Raw genomic sequence first — 17,444 nt, forward strand, 5'->3', positions numbered from 1 at the left:
GCCTCAATGGCGCCGCGCGGCGGCCAATCAGCGCGCGCGGGGGCCCGGGCGGCGCCTTCTGATTGGCTGCGGCGGAGGGTAAACAAGCGCTGGGGGTGGGGGGGGGGGCGGGGGCCGCTGGCGCGGGGGCTGCGGGCGGCGCAGAGCGGCGGGAGCGGCGCCCGGGCGCGGAGCGGCCCCTTCCCCCGGCCCAGCTCCTCGGTCCCCAGCCCCGCGAGCCCCGTCCCCGCCGCGGCCGAGCTCCACGGCGGCGCCCCGGCCGGGGTACGTGGGAGCGGGCGGGGCGGGGGGTGTTGATGAATGGCGCGGGCCGCGTGAATGGCGGCGGGTTGAGGCGGGGGGGGGTGGAATGAGGGAGGGGGGGGGAGGAGGCGCGCGAGCCCGCGCGCGGGGGAGGGGAGGGCGGGCGGAGTTTATGAATGGGAGGGGGGAGGAGTTTATGAATGGGGCGCGCGGGGCGGCGTGGGAACGGGCCGCCGCCACCGCCGCCGCAGCAGCGCTGAGCACCGCGGGGAAGCGAAGCGGATCGGAGCGCCCCCACCGGGCTCCCCGCTCCCCCCCACCGGGCTCCCCGCTCCCCCCCACCGGGCTCCCCGCTCCCCCACCGGCCGCCCCGCTCCCCGCCCCGGGCTCCCCGCGTGATGTCAGGGCCGTTCCTATAGAAATCGGGTGAGATCAGGAGCCGGGGGGGGCTGCCAACCGGCCCCAAGGGGATCCGAGCCAGCCCCCGGGGCTCCCCCTGACCCCTCCACCCCCCCTCCCCTCCCCCCCCGCAGCCGCGCACCTGCCGGACCCCGGGCGGGACCCCCCCACCCCCTTCCCGGGCCGGCGTCGATGCTGAACGGGCCGGGGGCTCTGCCTGCCTCCCCCACACCATGGACGGCTTCTACGACCAGCAGGTGCCCTTCATGGGGCCTGGGGTAAGTTTGCTCTCTCCCCCTTCCTCGCTCCCTGCTGGGCTCCCGCTCCCCTGCACCCCCCTGCCCTGGGGGGACCACCTCCCTGCACCCCCTGTCCCCCTACATCCGCCTCCGTGGGGGCCATCTCCTCACCTCACCCTTGGGCAACCTCCCAGCCCTGCACCCCAGTCCTTGAGGGGCCAATCCTCCCTTTCCCCTACACCTTCATCGTTGGGGGACCACTTCCCTGTACCCCCTGCCCCCCTACATCCCCATCCATCCCCATCCCTGGAGGCCATCTCCTCACCCAGCCCTTGGGCAACCTCCCAGCCCTGCACCCCAGTCCTTGAGGGGCCAATCCTCCCTTTCCCCTGCACCCTCGTCCTTGGGGGACCACCTCCCTGCACCCCCATCTTTGGGGGCCATCTCCTCACCCAGCCCTTGGGCAACCTCCCAGCCCTGCACCCCAATCTTGGGGGGGGTCACCTCCTCATCCTGATCCTTGGATGGCAGCCTCCCTGTCCCCCAGCACCCTATCCTTGGGGGCCACCTCCTCGTCCTTGGGGGCCACCTCCTGTACCCCATCCTTGGGGGCCACCTCCTCGTCCTTGGGGGCCACCTCCTGTACCCCTGTCCTCGGGGAGCCACCTCCTCGTCCTTGGGGGCTGCCACCCTCACGAGCCGCTCTCGCCCTTGTCCTCGCAGAAATCCTGCGCCGAGGAGGGCCGAGGCCGGCCGGGGTCCGATAGGAAAAGGAAATTTTTGGAGACCGACCTAGCCCACGACTCGGAAGGTAGGCAGGGCTGGCCCAGGCAGCCCCGGCCTCGCTGTGGCCCCGTGAAACCACTCGCCTTCCATTCATCGGGTTAGAAATAATCCTGAAAATAACAGCAGTTTTATTTATTCTTCTGTGGAGTGCCTAAGTCTTTCTCTCTGTTCCAGAGCTCTTCCAGGATCTCAGCCAGCTCCAAGAGGCCTGGCTAGCTGAAGGCAAGTCTTCACCTCCTCCTTTTGCTGTGTAAAATCTTCCTGCGAGTGTGTTTTTAACAGAAAACGCCATAAAACCACGCTTTTTTTTTTTTTTTTTTTTTAGCTCAGGTCCCTGATGACGAACAATTTGTCCCAGATTTCCAGTCTGACAACTGTAAGTGATTGTTCTGGGTTTTTTGTTCTCTAGGGGAGGAAATGTTTGGGTGCCTTTGCAAAACCTCACGCTGGGTTCGAAGCCGCTTTCTCGGGGAGGCGGTTGTTGCTGGGGCTGACGCTGTGACATCGTGGCCTTTTGGGAGAAAGCACGTGCGGTTTGGGTTCATCGAGATAAAACTCGCAATGTAAATGAGGAAAATTATAGCCGAGCGCTTGGAAATGGCTCGAACTGATCTCCGGGCTCCTCTGTGCCTCGCTGCTTGTTTGTACTAGAGTCGATTTGCTTATAAATGCTTTTTTTTTTCCCTTTTCAAGTGGATGCGGGAGCCTGCGCTGGGCTCCTCGGTTAGCCACAAGCTCTGCAGTTTCTGGAGCTTTTTACAGTCCTGGCTCGGCGCTGTTGGCAAGAGCGGACCTGAGCGGTGAAACTTGAGCCGCTTTAAGCAGCATTAATCACTGGCAAGCAAGCGTGGTTAAAAGGAGGCCAGTGAAAATGCAGTCCCTCTTGGATTGCATAAGAGGGAGAGTTGGTTCTGAGTCGTGGGTCGGTGCCAGCGCGGGTTAGCGGCGAGGGCAGGGGCTGCGTGTGGCGCTTGCGCCGTGTTGGAGGGGCAGGAGGGGGGAAATGAGGATGTTTTCAGTCGTTACCTGGCAAAGAGAAATAGGAGCTCGGTGTTTGCGGCTGGGTTTTGCTGCCGAGCCAGACACTGCTCCAGAACTTAAAGGAAATCCAACCTAGCCTGCAGTCGAACAGATTTTTCATTCCAGCTTTGTCACAGCATGCAGCGGGGTATCTTCTCCTACAGTAAACGCATGTTAATTATTGCTCTTTGATTACTCCTGAGTGGGAAGCTTGCCATTAAACTGTTCCAGACAGCCCGAGTTTCGGATGCGCTTCTTTCCCTTGCTCCCCTGAGATAAAAGGCAAGCCCGGAGTCAGAAACCCAACTGGCTGTTGACATCCTAGCGCAGCCTGGCAGCTCTTGCTCGGAGCGGTAGAAACTGCAGCGTGCGTGGGAGGGTGGCTTGTAGAGCTGAAGCTGTTTCCAGTGCCTTTTGGCAGTCTCTTGTTTCCTTGTAACCTGAAGAGCTCGGAGAGGAGAGAGACAAACTTTTCTTGGGCGATGCAGGCAAAGTGGAAAAAAAAAAAAAAAAAGGAAAGGCTTTTGGTTGAGGTTTAAAATGTTCTTCTGACCCGCTCGGCCTCTGCAGACCTGGTGTTGAAATGACTTTGTCACTCAAAAAGAGACCTCTCTGGGTGGCTCCCGGCTATAATAACCTTCTTTAACTTTCCTGGGGTGAGAAAGCAAAGATTTGCTTCGCTGCTCTGCAAGGGGCTGTGCTGGCTGGGGGGGCTTGGGCTGGAGGGGGATGGGGAGCCCAGCTCTTCTCTAGCAGCGCTGGAGAGTGTTTAAAGAGGAGAAAGTTGCTACCTTACAGCTTTCTGGCCACATCTTATTTCGCTCTGGTTTTGAACAGTTGTGGGATGCAGGAAGAACGAGAGGAACAGACCTGGTGCAGCCTCCCCCTGCACGTGGGTTTTGCTAGTGGGGACGTGCTCCTTTCCCATGTTGGGGGGGTCACATTGGGGTTCAGTGGTAAATCCTAGTCCATAGGAATGTTTAGGGGGATGCCTTGGACTCTTCCTGCAGTTGTGTAGCTCCGTGCCTTTTCCCTGAGGAAGCTGCTGCTCTCTTTTATCCCAAGCAAACCGTCTCCTCCTCCTGCTTCCTTGATGCAGCATCAAAAAGAGACAAACCAGCCTCAGTTTTTGACTGGAACACGTGCTGCAACGTGCTGGAGGGTGACGGGTTGCTCTGCCAGAGAAGAAATCCCACTGGGGGATGAGGAAAGCAGGGTCCCTCAAAGGAGGGATGTTGTCATTGCTCCGAACTGAGCAACATGAGGCTGGATTTGATGCTATTAAGCTACCTGCAGAAGCAGCAGAGCCTCTTGGAAGGCGAGGAGGCTGTGGGGGGACTCCTGCAGAGCTTGCCACGCTGGCCATCGTGCCACATGCCTGGCTGTGAGTGTAGGTGTGGACTCATCAACATGGTCCTGAGGAGAAAGGTGTATGCACAATGTTATACCTCAGTCGACTCTTTAAATAACACGTGGTTGTGCTGGGGAGATCAAACACCACAAGAGGCTTTGCCTTTTGCAGGGTTTTGCTCCCAGAGGACTTGTAGCCCCCTGTACGGGGCGGCACGTGGTGAAAACCACAGCCAGGGTGTGGAGTGGGGTTTCTTATGCACCGAAATGAGAGCAGGAGGTTTTGTTTCTGAGGCAGGGCTGTTTAAACAAAGGAAAGCAGGAGCCCGGCTTCTATTTCTGTCTCCTCTCCTGGCGTGACCTTGGGTGCGTCCTGGAAGGCTGGGGATGGAGGGGCAGGCGGGGAGCTCGGCTCCCAGGTGACGGCTTGAGCGGGTGCCAAGGGGCTGGAGATTCTATGACTCGATGATCCAGTGGGTCTCTTCCAACCTGGTTATTCTGTGATTCTATGCGATGGTGGTTTGGGTGCCTTCCCCGTGGCTCGGGCAGCGAGAGCTGCCAGCAAAGCCAGCGTCCTCCAGGCTCGCCCTCGTAGAGGTTCCATCACACTGATGGTTGGGAACAGCCTGTCCTGTCCCCCTACCCAGGCATCTGGCAGCTATTTAAGGCCCCAAGCAGCTTGGGGGGGGTCACCTTTCTTGTGGGAGATGTCCGGCTTGGCTGGCAGTGCAGCTGGGGGGATGCGCCTGACCCCCAGCAACCAGTTGTGCCGTGTTACTGGCCGGGCACACCAGTGGCACACGGGGCTGGTCCCCTCACCTGGGCTCTCAGGGGCTTAAAACAGCCCAGAGTGGGGCCATCATGCACCCACAGGTGCTTTCCAGTGACTCCATTGTGGTTTGGGTCCATTGAGGCATCTTTTCCAGCTCCTTCTAGAGTTAAGCTGCTCCCTCTGCATATTTTCCTACTTTTTTAGCTTTTAATTACAGTGCCGAGCACTGGACCGGAAAGGTTAAAAACACTCGCACGCCCATCGTGCCTTTGAGGCACGGGGACAGAGCATCTCCTTCCTTGGGGACCCCTCCTGGTGCCTTCCTTGTGTGGGACCCCAACCCAGCTCCTTCCCCCTGGGAGCACCCTGGAATCCCACCCTTGGGTGCCCCAACCGGTCACGAGCTCGGTGGCCAGGGTGCGTCTTGCAGGGTTTGTGTAAGGAATCCAAACGTTGCACAAAGTCCACGCTCAGCCAGCTGCTCCCTGTTAGGATCTTAAACCTTGTTTTGCTTTTCTTGAATGGCAGCGCTAAGCTCTGGGGAAATTTTTCTTTCCTTTTTTATTTTTTTTTTTTTCTTCCTCCTCAGCCGCATGAATGGAGCGCTCCAAATTGTTTGTGAATGGAGGGTGGTGCCTGCTCAGAGACTTGGGGTTGGTTTTTTTTTTTCTTTTTTTTTTTTTTTCTCCTTTCCTTCAATGAGTAACCAGACCCCATTGTACGGCTGGCGGAAAAACAACCCGCTGCAACAACACGGAGCCTGTTAGGGAGAACCATGCCCGCGATAGGCAGCTGGAGCCCTTCCAAAGCCAGTTCCCTTTGGCTTTCCCACCGCTTGCGGGGTGCTCGGGCTTTGCCGCCGCCGGGCTGGCCCCCCGTTAAGGTTAGAAATGCTGAGAGCGACAAAACTTGGCTTGGGGGGGAAGGAAGAGGGGCTAAATCCGGCTCGGAGAGGTGGGGGAAGGCGTGCAGGGGGGCTGTGCTGGCTCAGCGCTGGGCTTCGTGTTTCAAATCCTCCTTGGGGGGGGTTTATGCCCTTGGTACCAGCTGTGCCGAGCTGTTTCGGGGGGGAGTCAACAGCTCTTTAAAGGTTTTGACAAATTAGGGGAGCAGCTAATTACCTGGCAAGCTGTGAACAGTTGTTCTGGAGCTATTTGCTCCTCTCGGCTGTAGCTGGGCTGTGTTTAGACTTTGCATGAAGCTAATACTCCACTTCCGATTAGTCTTGGCTCTCCTCTGCAGGCACTATTTAGGTAAAGATCTCCGAGGCGCTTTCCCTTTCCTAGAGCGCCTGCTTTTAGAAATTAATTAGGCTAAGCTTATATCACTTGATTTAAAACCATATATTGCGAGTGAGCTTGGGGAGCCGGAGGAGCTGTGAAGCATTTGGGTTTAGTGGAACATTTCCAACGTTTCCCACTTGAATTCATGCGATTGTGAGATCCCAGGTCTGGAGCACCTTGGTTGGGGGAAGGTGGATCCCAGTTAGCTGCTTTCTGACTCTCTGGCCAGCAAACTGGGAGATGGGGCTGCCCTGATGAGGGTAAGGGGGTCGCTTGCAAGTCCTGCTTGCAAGTTTTTGGAGCTCGAGGCTGTCAAGCCCCCTTGTTCCTCGCCCGCGGCTCAGGGAGGAACCACTGTCTGCAGTGCACAGGCTTGTCTGCGCTTGCTGAGGGGGTTTGGGGAAGCAATTTCTCCTCTGTGAGCAGTGTCCTGGGCTGCTGGGATTGTTGCTGGCCTGGCAGCTCTGCCCTCCCCTGCAGAAGCCACCCTAGCTCAGTCCAGCAGCACGTCAGGGTCTACTGGAGCACCATTCTACCATGGTTTGGTTGCCTGATGCCCCTGGGGTGTAATTCATAGAATAACCAGGTTGGAAGAGACCCACCGGATCATCGAGTCCAACCATTCCCATCAAACACTAACCCATGTCCCTCAGCACCTCGTCCACCCATCCCTTAAACCCCTCCAGGGAAGGGGACTCAACCTCCTCCCTGGGCAGCCTCTGCCACTGCCCAATGACCCTTTCCGTGAAAAATTTTTTCCTAATATCCAGCCTCTTCCCCAGCTTCGTTGCTCTTCTCTGGACTCGCTCCAGAGCCTCAACTTGCTCCCCAGGGGTGACGTCCCCCATTCCCTTCTGCATGGATGATCCTGTATCCCCCTCCATCTCGTTGCAGTGGTCCTGCACGCCCCACCTCCAGCCAAGATCAAGCGGGAGCTGCACAGCCCGTCCTCGGAGCTGTCGTCCTGCAGCCACGAGCAGGCTCTGTGCGCTGGCTATGGGGACAAGTGCCTCTACAACTGCTGGTAGGTCGGACAGGGGTGGCTGCTGCCTGCAGACCCCTTGGATCACGGCATGGGGACTCGTCTCGCTCACCAACCTGGTGTTCTCGGTAGCATCACTGCCAACCCCCCGTCTCCTCTCTCCTCCGCAGTGCCTATGACAGGAAGCCCCCCACCGGGTTCAAGCCATTAACGCCGCCCGCCACGCCGGCATCTCCTGCACACCAGGGATCGGCTCTGCCGCTGCCGGCCCCGGCCGTGCAAGCAGCCGCCCATGGGGCAGCTCCGGCCCCGCACGCGCTGCAGGAGCCGAGGCAGCAAACCTTCGCCGTGCCGCGGCCGCCTCACCCGCCCATGCACATGCCAAAGATGATGTCTGAAAACCAATATCCTGCAGAGCACAGGTGAGGCATCCTCCAACGAAGCAAGCGCTGGCGTCGTGTGGGGGTTTATGGGGACTTTGACCCACTTGGGATCAGTGGTTTGCATTGGAAGGGACCTCAAAGCCCATCCAGTGCCACCCCTGCCATGGGCAGGGACACCTCCCACTGGATCAGAGGCTCCAAGCCCCATCCAGCCTGGCCTTGAACCCCTCCAGGGATGGGGCAGCCACCACTGCTCTGAGCTGGTGCCTCCCCACACTCACAGGAAAACATTTTTCCTTAAGGTCTCATCTCAATCTCCCCTTTTTCAGCTGAGAAACAGTCCCCTTGTCCTGTCCCTGCCCTCCCTGATTAAGAGCCCCTCCCCAGCTTTCTTGGAGCCCCTTTCGGCACTGGAAGCTGCTCTAAGGTCTCCCTGGAGCCTTCTCTTCTCCAGGCTTAACAACCTCTCTCAGCCTGTCCTCATAGCAGAGATGCTCCATTCCTGAGATCATCTCTGTGCCCTCCTCTGGGCTTGCTTCAACAGATCAGCACAGGAAAGGGATGGGACTGATGGGGTGGATCGGTGCCTTGAAGGGTGTGGAAGGAAGAGGGGTGCCCAGGCCTCTGTGGCTGCCAACAGTGGACCAGGCATTGCCCTCTGGCATCCCCTGTAAACCAGTGCAGCAAAACTTGCTGCTTCCCAGTGGGTTTCATGGCTCTTCCTGTCCACAAGGCCCCTAACAGGGACCTGCTCCTTGTGGCCACAGGGACAGCAGGCTTTGCCTCCCCAAACGGAAGGCGAGGTCGGCAGGGGCTGCAGTGATGGGGAATAGCACCGGGTCAGGGCACCCACTCTTCTTTCCTACCTGCTTTAGCTTTCTGCCCTCTGAGCTGAGCCCCACCTGGCTGGGGAGCTGTGGCCAGTCCTTATGTCCCCTGTGCATCGCATGGCATCCCTGTGATTTTTGGGGCTGTGGAGGGAGAAGCTCTGGTCTTTGTTTCCTCTCCAAGCCATGGCTTGTCCTTCATCATCCCCATGTCCCCAGAGGCTTTGCTGGATCCTCCCTCCCCTTGGGTTTGGTGCTATCAGTCGGTGGCTTTGCACGGGTCACAGTTGACCTCCAGCTTTGCTTCTGGCCTCCTGGCTGGCTTTGCAGCATCACTGGTGACGGGATGTCCCTGTGGCAGCTCAGCAAAGTCCAAGCAGTGGCGCCACGGAAAGCCTCGGGATGCGGGATGTGAGCATCTCCGCACAGCGAAGCGGGGCTCGGCTCTGGGTGACCTTCAAGCTACGCAGTGGGGTTGGCTGCGACCCCTCGGGAAGCGCCGTGCCAGCACGGGGCTTGGGTTTCACTCAGGAAGGGCAGAGGGACACAGCTCGGAAATGGAGTAATCCCAGCTCGGCAGCTGGGAGGGCTCTGGTTACAAAGCCAAAGGGCCGAGAGGAGCCGAGCGTGGAGATTGCAGATTGCCTTTCAAGGTACCGGAGGGCAAGGGGATGCGGCAACAACCCCTCGAGATGCTCCCTTATCCATCGCAGTCTGGAGAGACTTTGCTGGGGCTCGAGCTGGCAGCGGCAGCACCCGGAGCCGAAAATAGTGCTCCCTGTTGCCGAGTTCAAGGTTTAATCCCAGCCGCGCAGGCGGATTAGCGGCCAGCTGGGGCTGGGGGGCTGCTGAGTGGATTTGGCTTTGTGTAAATGCCTGCTTGGGCGCAGCATCCCCTGGGCCCCACAGCTCTGCCCCCACCCTGGGCAAGATTTTACTGTTGGGTGGTGGCTGTTTTTTGTTTCCCTGGCATCACCGGTGCGGCTCAGGACTGTCCCCATCGTGCAGCACTGCCCCATGCGTTGTTCTGCTCTTCCAGTGAGGGGTTCCCGGTGCTTGGAGGGTTACGAGGCTTCTTAGCACCCCATGGGGAGACCCCTCGTGGTGGCTGTGCTCCATCCCAGGTGGAAACATCAGCACCCAAACCATCCCAAGAGCACCCTGGGCTGAGGGCATCGGTCCTGCATGGGGTCCCGGGTTGGGGAGGGAGCTGGCAGAGTGCTGGCTCCTAGGTAATCGTGGAATCACTGGGATGGAAAAGACCTTGAAGATCGTCAAGTGCAATTGTACCTGTCCACAACCAAACCAGATCCCTGAGCACCTCATCCACCCGTCTGTTAAACCCCTCCAGGGATGGGGACTCCACCACCTCGCTGTGCAGCCTCTGCCAGCGCCCCAGAACCTTTTCCCTTAAGAAATTATCCTGATGTCTAATCTGAACCTGCCCTTGTGTGACTTGAGGTTGTTTTCTCTTCTCCTATCGCTTGGGAGAAGAGCCCAGCACACACCTCACTACAACAACGCTGCATCCCTCTTCCCCGCAGGTTTCAGAGGCAGCTGTCGGAGCCCTGCCACCCCTTCCCGGCGCAGCCCGGCGTCCCTGGGGACAGCCGCCCCGTCTACCACCGGCAGCTCTCAGAGCCCCTGGGCCCCAGTGCCCCCCGCCCCGCTCAGGGATTCAAGCAGGAGTACCACGACCCGCTCTACGAGCACGGCGGCCCCAGCCTGCCCGGCCCCGCCGCCCGCAGCTTCCAGCCCGCCATGGGCATCAAGCAGGAGCCGCGGGACTACTGCATCGACTCAGGTGGGTGCACGCTGGGGGAGCTGCTGAGATGGCATCTGCAGCTCTCGGATGGCAGCGGACGCGGGGTTGAGCCTTGGGGCTCCCGCGATGCCCGGCTGCTGCTCCGACTGTAGTGCTAGATGATCTCTTCCTTTGTTTTCTTTCCCAATCTCTCACCCCATGCCTTTTCTTTCCAAAGTGGTGGGGCTGGAGCAGGCGTCACCTGCTGTAGCTGCGGGTTGGGGTGCCCCGTGGCACTCGGCAGGTCCCCCCGCAGCCCCGGCCCTGGGGCCAGCTGGGAGTTCTGGCCGCTGGACCCCATCGGCATCATGGAAAAAAATCCTTTAATCGCCTTAGGACCTAAAAATACCCCAACCTCGCGATGGAGGGTGGCACGGCCGAGCAGATGGCAGGGGAGGTGCGGCGATGCCTTCCTTCCCTCAGGGCCTGAACGATGCGATGAGCGCTTGAGCTGACTTAAAGCTCGCTCCCAGTGCTTGTTTTTGTGCCCCTACTCCAATCCTACTGGTTTTCTCCTCGAGTTGAGGATGGGGGCTGAGGTGCTTCGTGGAGGGTTTGGCTGCAAGATGCGCTTGAGGGGAAGATGCTGCCAAGCGCTTGGTGGGCCGTGAGTCCTTACGGCTGCCTTCCTCTCCCTCGCAGAAGTGCCTAACTGCCAGTCCTCGTACCTGCGCGGGGGCGTCTTCCCCAGCAGCCACGATGGTGAGTGCGCCCGTGGATCCCTTCCGCTCACGAGCATCCTCGACGCGTCCCATCCCATCCCTCCCACCGGGCAAGCAGGGCCCCTTTCAGCGGTGCTGGACACCCTGAAAATGCCCACGAGAACCCACATGTGAACAGCGCCGGCACCGCCGCTAAAAATAGGGGCTGTGCCACGAGGGCACGGCGGTGCCGTACTGCGTAATCCGGGATAACACACCCCGATATAGCTGCTAAGAGGGTTTTGGTTCCCCCAGCTCCCTGGGGTGAGGGAGGGACAGGGCTGCGTGGCGCTCAGCCAGCGAGCTGCTGTGGTGCCACCAGAATGAGTGGGGACGGGGCTGCTCATGGGGATGGGGTCTTGAGGCTGGATTGGGCTACACCAGGGATGTCGCGGGGTCTGGCCAGAGTGGTGGGGTCCCCTGCTCACTGAGGGTCTTTTTTTCATAGGATTTTCATATGAAAAGGAGACACGATTGTATTTTGATGACACGTGCGTGGTACCAGAGAGGCTGGAGGGTAAGGATCCAGCCCCTAGAGGAAGATTGAGGGGGTGATTAGCGCTCATGGAGGGAGATTTGGGGCTGGGTTCTGCAACAGCCAGTGTCTAAGACCAAGCTGTGCTGGTGCGGGGCTCTCAAGAGCTGCCAAGCATTGTCTTGTGCACCTGCTTGGCATCACTGCCTGGCTCCATCCCCATCCCTGCCGCTCGGTGCCCGCGGCTCCATCTCCTGCACCTCTCCCCTCTCTGATGCTGTGACCCCATCCTGCAGAGGGGTCCTGGTGCAGGGGTGAGCCCAGCATCGCTGTCTGTGACCCCTGCTGGGTGGCACAGCCCTTGAGAGGGGCACAGCCCTTGAGAGGGGCCCAGCCGAGGTGCTTCACCAGCTGCGTCTTGGTGTGAGCAGGTAAAGTGAAGCAGGAGCCCACCCTGTACCGCGAGGGCCCTCCCTACCAGCGCCGCGGCTCCCTGCAGCTCTGGCAATTCCTGGTGACCCTCCTGGATGATCCTGCCAATGCCCATTTCATCGCCTGGACCGGCCGGGGCATGGAGTTCAAGCTGATCGAGCCCGAGGAGGTACGGAACGACGGAGCCGAGACGCAGCCAGGGGGAAATCTGGGGATGGGGGCGCAAATCCTTCCCGTGAAACACAGCAATTCACACTTGGGCTTGAAGCAAGACACGTGTTTTTTACGCTCTGGGCAGCTTTTGAGGGCAAGAGGGAAAAGCCAGCTGCACTAAGCAGCCGTAGGCATTTATTTGCCTTTTATCTCCTCCCGGCGCGCACGTGCTCGGCTCCCGGCGCCGTCACCAGCCGCGGTGGCGTTGCCCCTGCGATGTCTCTTGCTGAGGCTCGTGGCTCCTGCCCTGCTGTGGCTCTGCAGGAGGGTGACACAGAGGAAGAAGCAGTTTGGGCAGTAATTGAAAGCAGCTGTTAGCACCGAGCGGCGCATTGTGGGTAATTACCCATAATATCTCTTACGCCACGCATGGAAATTGTATGGTGGTTGGTTTTTTTTTTTTGGTTTTTTTTCTGAAGCGGCTCTTTTGGCAGGCTCCCCTCATCAAATGGCTTTTGATTCGGCCCCCGGGTTGGCTGTGGCGGCGATGTAGCAGCCGTAGCTCGGGGCTGGAGCGGCAAGAGGACAACGGGGAATGGGTTTTGAGCTGGAAGAGGGGAGGTTGAGAGGAGATCTTAGGGAGAAATGTTTTCCTGTGAGGGTAGGGAGGCTCTGGCATGGGTTGCCCAGGGAAGTTGTGGTTACTCCCACTGGGGACACCTGGTAGCAGCCTCTCTAGTACTTTGAAAGGGCTCCAGGAAAGCTGGGAAGAGGCTTTATATGAGAGCATGGAGTGATATTTTGAGGGGGAATGGCTTTAAATTGAAAGGGGAGAGGTTTACATGAGACATTAGGAAGAAATTCTTCATGATGGGGGCGGGGAGGCCCTAGCCCAGGCTGCCCAGAGCAGGGGTGGCTGCCCCATCCCTGGAGGGGTTCAAGGCCAGGTTGGATGGGGCTTGGAGCCTCTGATCCTGTGGGAGGTGTCCCTGCCCAGGGCAGGGGTGGGACTGGATGGGTTTTAAGGTCCCTTCCAGCGCAAACCACCCTGCGATTCATTTATCACAGCAGGTGGGGAACATCTCCAGGCCCACACTGATGCTTTCACCTCTGGCTGCTCCAGCCCCTCAAAACAATCCCTCCCCCTGTGTTTCAATTACTTTCCCGTCCGAGCTGTGGCTGGAGCCTTCACGGCTGCTCCCTTTCTCCCTGCAGGTCGCACGGCGCTGGGGCATCCAGAAGAACCGGCCAGCCATGAACTATGACAAGCTCAGCCGCTCCCTGCGCTACTACTATGAGAAGGGCATCATGCAAAAGGCGAGTGACCCCTCTGCCACGGGATGGGGGTGGGGGTGTGTGTGTGAATGTCCCCTGTTGTCTCCCCAGCATCCTGGGCCGCTGTGTCCCGCATCCCCTGTGTTATTCCAGTGGGGAAGGCGTGGGGCCCCTCTCACCCCCTTACGAGGAGCAGCTGAGAGAGCTGGGGGTGTTTATCCTGGAGAAGAGGAGGCTGAGGGGAGACCTCATTGCTCTCTCCAACTCCCTGAAAGGACGTTGTGGAGAGGAGGGAGCTGGGCTCTTCTCCCAAGGGACAGGGGACAGGACGAGAGGGAATGGCCTCGAGCTCCACCAGGGAAGGTTCAGGCTCAACATTAGGAAAAAATTTCTTCACAGAAAGGGTGATTGGTCCCTGGCAGAGGCTGCCCAGGGAGGGGGTTGAGTCCCCTTCCCTGGAGGGGTTTAAGGGACGGGTGGATGAGGTGCTGAGGGACATGGGTTAGTGATTGATGGGGATGGTTGGACCCGATGATCCCGTGGGTCTTTTCCAACCTGGTGATTCTACAAGTCTATGATTTTCCTCCTCGCAGGTGGCTGGCGAGCGGTACGTCTATAAGTTCGTCTGCGACCCCGACGCCCTCTTCTCCATGGCTTACCCCGACAACCAACGCCCCTTCCTGAAGACGGAGCCCGACTGCCCGGTGCCCGAGGAGGAGACGGTGCCGCTGACGCACTTCGAGGACAGCCCCGCGTACCTGCTGGAGATGGATCCCTGCGGCAGCCTGCCCTACGCCGAGGGCTTCGCTTACTGACTCGGCCGCCCCGCAGCGCCTCGAGCACTAGCACATCATCCACTTTGGGCAAATACGGTTTTGTAAAGAACACTTTTTTTTTTGTTTGTTTGTTTATTTTTTTGGTTTTTTCGCTGATCCTAAGAAGGTAAAAAAAGAACCCGAAGCCACCAAACCGCATGCGTGCACACACACAGATTGGAGGAATCTAAAACGCCCGGTGTGTGTCAGTGCTGAATTCCCACCTTACTGTCCAAGGGCTAGTGCGTAGGACTGCCCGTGGCTGGAATCTCCCCCCAAGCATCGCCGCGAGGTTTTTTTTTGGGGTGACGGGAGCTAAGGACGCGAGGGCTGCCGGCTCCAGCCGTGCCCCAGGACTGGGCTTGAGCCAGCGTGGCCGCCGAGCCAATTGTCACGACAATCCGCTTTGCATCGAGCGCGACCCGCGTAGCTGCCTTGTGTGGTGGAAAGGGCTTTGATTTGCACAGAGGAGGGATGCGGGGAGCGGGGTGGGGGGCGCTTCTTGCCCAGCACCCCGGGGCTGATGTGTGCAGCATCCTACCCCGACCCCACGGAGCCTTCTGCCTTCTTCCCAGCCCTCCCTGCCCCACTCTCGCGCTATAACCCGCTGTAACGGTCTCCCTGTCTCCTCTCCGTGCCCCTCTCGCTCCTCCTCCCCAGCTCCAGCTGCGTGCCAAGGGTTGCATTTCAGGGAGGACACCCCGACACTATCTCCCTCTTTTTATTTTTGTTTTTTTTTGATGGTTCACGGGGCGGGGGGAAAAACGTTTCTAAACCGTTTTTTGTAGATTTTTTGTATTTTAAGGCAAAGCTATTTTTTTGCAGCCTGGCTGCCGTTCCCACAGCCCCTAGGGATGTGCCCCTCCAGCTTTCCCGGTGGCGGGGTTGCAGCAGGTAGCTGTGGGTACCCGTGGCTCGCTGGGACGGCTGCTGAAGTATCTGGTCCACTCCATTTCACCACTCCAGTCCCCTCGCGCCGGGGAGCCGGGGCAGAACCCCCGTGCTGGCTCGGCTGCGCTCCCTTCCCGCTCGGCACAGCCGCGGAGCTGGGCAGGGACAGTGGGTCCCCCACCCCGCTCTCCCCAGCTCCCCCTTCCACGCTGCGCTTCCTAACACTCCTCCACCACTCATATATTCATCCCTGCCTCTCCCCGCCCTGCTACATGTTTTTGTTGTAAATGCTGTATAGGAATTTTTTTTTCTTCCTTACTTAGCTTTGGTTGGATTTTTTTTTTTTTTTGGTTTTTGACTGATTAATTCTGGTTTTTTGGCAAGTATGAAGATTAACCCTGGGTAGACTGGGTTGCGTGCACCCATGGGGAGTGTTGGGTTGTGGGAACCCCGCCTCGGGGACAGGGTTTTAACCATTTGCTCGGTGTGGCAGGTCTACAGTGCAGAAGGGGTTAATCTGAGGACTGATTTGAAATAATCTTTACTTGAGCAGGGCTGTGTATCTCCTGCAAAGCTGCATTACATTCTGTACTGTGTACAATAAAGGAACTTGCTTTCTGTTCCCCCCTGGCTGCCTGGGCCCCTGCTTCGCCGGCACCGTGGGACCTGCCTCCAGGTGGGATCTGGGGGCAGAAGTGGTCCAGGGGGATGCTCTTCATCAGAGCTGGGACTAGATCATGGGCATTGCGTCCTACTTTGTGGCCTCCTCTGGACCTGTTCCATCAGTTCCATCTCCTCCTTCAGTTGGGGATTCTAGAACAGGACCCAGGGCTCCAGGTGGGTCTCTCAGAGCGGAGCAGAGGGGCAGGATCCCCTCCCTCCCTGCTGCTCCCACGGCTCTGGATGCAGCCCAGGACATGGGTGGTTTCTGGGCTGCGAGCACATGTTGCTGGATTGTGCTGAGCTCCTGCCCCAGCCCCCCAAGTCCTTCTCAGGGCTGCTCCCAATCACATCATCCCCCAGCCTAGGTTGGAACCACAGATATTAAACAACCCTGGTTCCAGGATGGGCCCTGGGGGACACCACTTTTCACGGATCTCCATCTGGACATTGAGCTGTTGACCACTATTTTCCCATTCCTTATCCTCTGAACGGTCCACCCATCAAATCCATCTCTCTCCAATTCAGAGAGAAGGATGTGGGGGACCATGTCAAAGGCTTTGCAGCAGTCCAGCTAGATGACACCCACTGCTTTTTCCCTTGTCTACTGCTATGGTCACCCCATCAAAGGAGGCCACTAGGCTGGTGAGGCAGGACTTGCCCTTGGTGAAGGTGTTGCCGGCTCTCTCTAATCACCTTCCTGTTCTCCATGTGCCTTTGCACAGCTTCTAGGAGGATCTTTGCGGTGCAGAGGTGAGACTGGCAGGTCGGTAGTTGCCAGGGTCCTCCTCCTTTCTACCCTTTTTAAAAATAGGAGCAGAGTTTCCCTCCTTCCAGTCACCTGAAACTTCCCCCTGGTGACCTTTGTTACCACAGGGCTGTCCTCTCCTCAGCTCTGGTGCTGCTGCTCCTGCATCTGGATGGTGCCATGTCCAGCAAGAGGATCCTCTTGAGATGGGAGCAGCTTCTCCCCAGTGAGGTGCAATTTAATATTGCCTCTTCCCCAGGGTTTCTCAGCAAGTGGATCTAGTTTTCTGTGTCCCCTTCCCTCTCCTCTGGAAAGCCAAGCCCCTTGCCATCAAGCAGGGCTAAAGCTGGCAGGGACCTCTCAGTGTTGGGACCTGGAGAAGAAAGCCCTGCCAGGAGCTCCTCCAGGTGCTCTCCCAGCTCTTACTGGCTGGGAGAAATCCCATGGAGCAGGAGGGTGTGCAAAAGGCTGAAAGAGGCAAGTGGAAGGTGAAGGCTGTTCCACAAGGACTTGGTCTACTTGAAGGGTCTGTGCTGCCCCTGACAGGCTGGAGAAAAGCTCGAACACCCTTGATAGGGAAGGTTCTTACGTGCCACGATGTTCTTGCAGGTGGGAAGGAGTCACAGAATCGTAGAATCATAGAATCACCAGGTTGGAAGAGACCCACCGGATCATCGAGTCCAACCATTCCTATCACAAGGCAAGTCCTTCTTCTTGTGTCAGGATGGTTGGACACCCTCAGGGCTCTTGGTATGATGAATCCACCCAAACTGGGCACACAGCTCATGCCATCCTCCCAGCTCCATCCTGTGTTTATTTTCTCCAAAGCTTTGTCCTCTGCCTAAGACCGCAAAATCAAGTTAAAGACGAGAGGGTGAAGAAAAAAAAACCCCTTGCTGTCAATCTGAGCTCCAGACGATGGTGCCCAGTAATCCCACCTCGCTGGGGATTGCAGGAGGCTGAGTCCTGATGCTCGGGATGGAGCAAGGGGAAAACGGGGCCACCGGCAGCGCTGCCGGCAGGCAGATGGCCCAGGGCGGCTGGACCTCAAGCTGGTGGTGTGGCAAGTGTGGGACCAGTTAGGGAGGGTGAGGATGAGCAGATAAGGCAAAGCTTTTCAAAGTCTTTATCGAGCAGCTTGTCACGGCGCGGCGCAATGGACCCTGCAAATCCTGCTGGGGTGGTCCCAAAGCACCCCAGGAGCTG

The 17,444-nt window shown here is 58.5% G+C and overlaps 1 protein-coding gene across 1 annotated transcript; it reads left to right on the plus strand.

Annotated features, from left to right (window-relative positions):
- The first annotated feature begins 237 nt into the window (after positions 1-237).
- Positions 238-15,454, plus strand: ETV5 (ETS variant transcription factor 5). The gene is made up of 13 exons (XM_069865244.1): positions 238-264; positions 777-920; positions 1,605-1,692; positions 1,842-1,889; positions 1,993-2,043; positions 6,987-7,116; positions 7,245-7,496; positions 9,829-10,088; positions 10,731-10,790; positions 11,238-11,306; positions 11,696-11,865; positions 13,065-13,166; positions 13,718-15,454. Exons 2-13 carry the CDS (start codon positions 876-878, stop codon positions 13,937-13,939), a joined length of 1,497 nt encoding a protein of 498 aa, XP_069721345.1. The 5' UTR covers positions 238-264; positions 777-875; the 3' UTR covers positions 13,940-15,454.
- Positions 15,455-17,444: the final 1,990 nt, after the last annotated feature.

This window comes from Phaenicophaeus curvirostris, chromosome 10, assembly GCF_032191515.1.
Source record: "Phaenicophaeus curvirostris isolate KB17595 chromosome 10, BPBGC_Pcur_1.0, whole genome shotgun sequence".
Taxonomy (NCBI): Eukaryota; Metazoa; Chordata; class Aves; order Cuculiformes; family Cuculidae; genus Phaenicophaeus; species Phaenicophaeus curvirostris.

What these genes read in the sequence shown, in the direction of transcription:
- ETV5 (XM_069865244.1), top strand. Translation starts at nt 876, where the DNA reads ATGGACGGCTTCTACGACCAGCAGGTGCCCTTCATGGGGCCTGGG. An exon ending in GGACTACTGCATCGACTCAG is followed by an intron (nt 10,089 to 10,730) that starts GTGGGTGCACGC and finishes TCTCCCTCGCAG; the next exon opens with AAGTGCCTAACTGCCAGTCC. An exon ending in AGAAGGGCATCATGCAAAAG is followed by an intron (nt 13,167 to 13,717) that starts GCGAGTGACCCC and finishes TCCTCCTCGCAG; the next exon opens with GTGGCTGGCGAGCGGTACGT.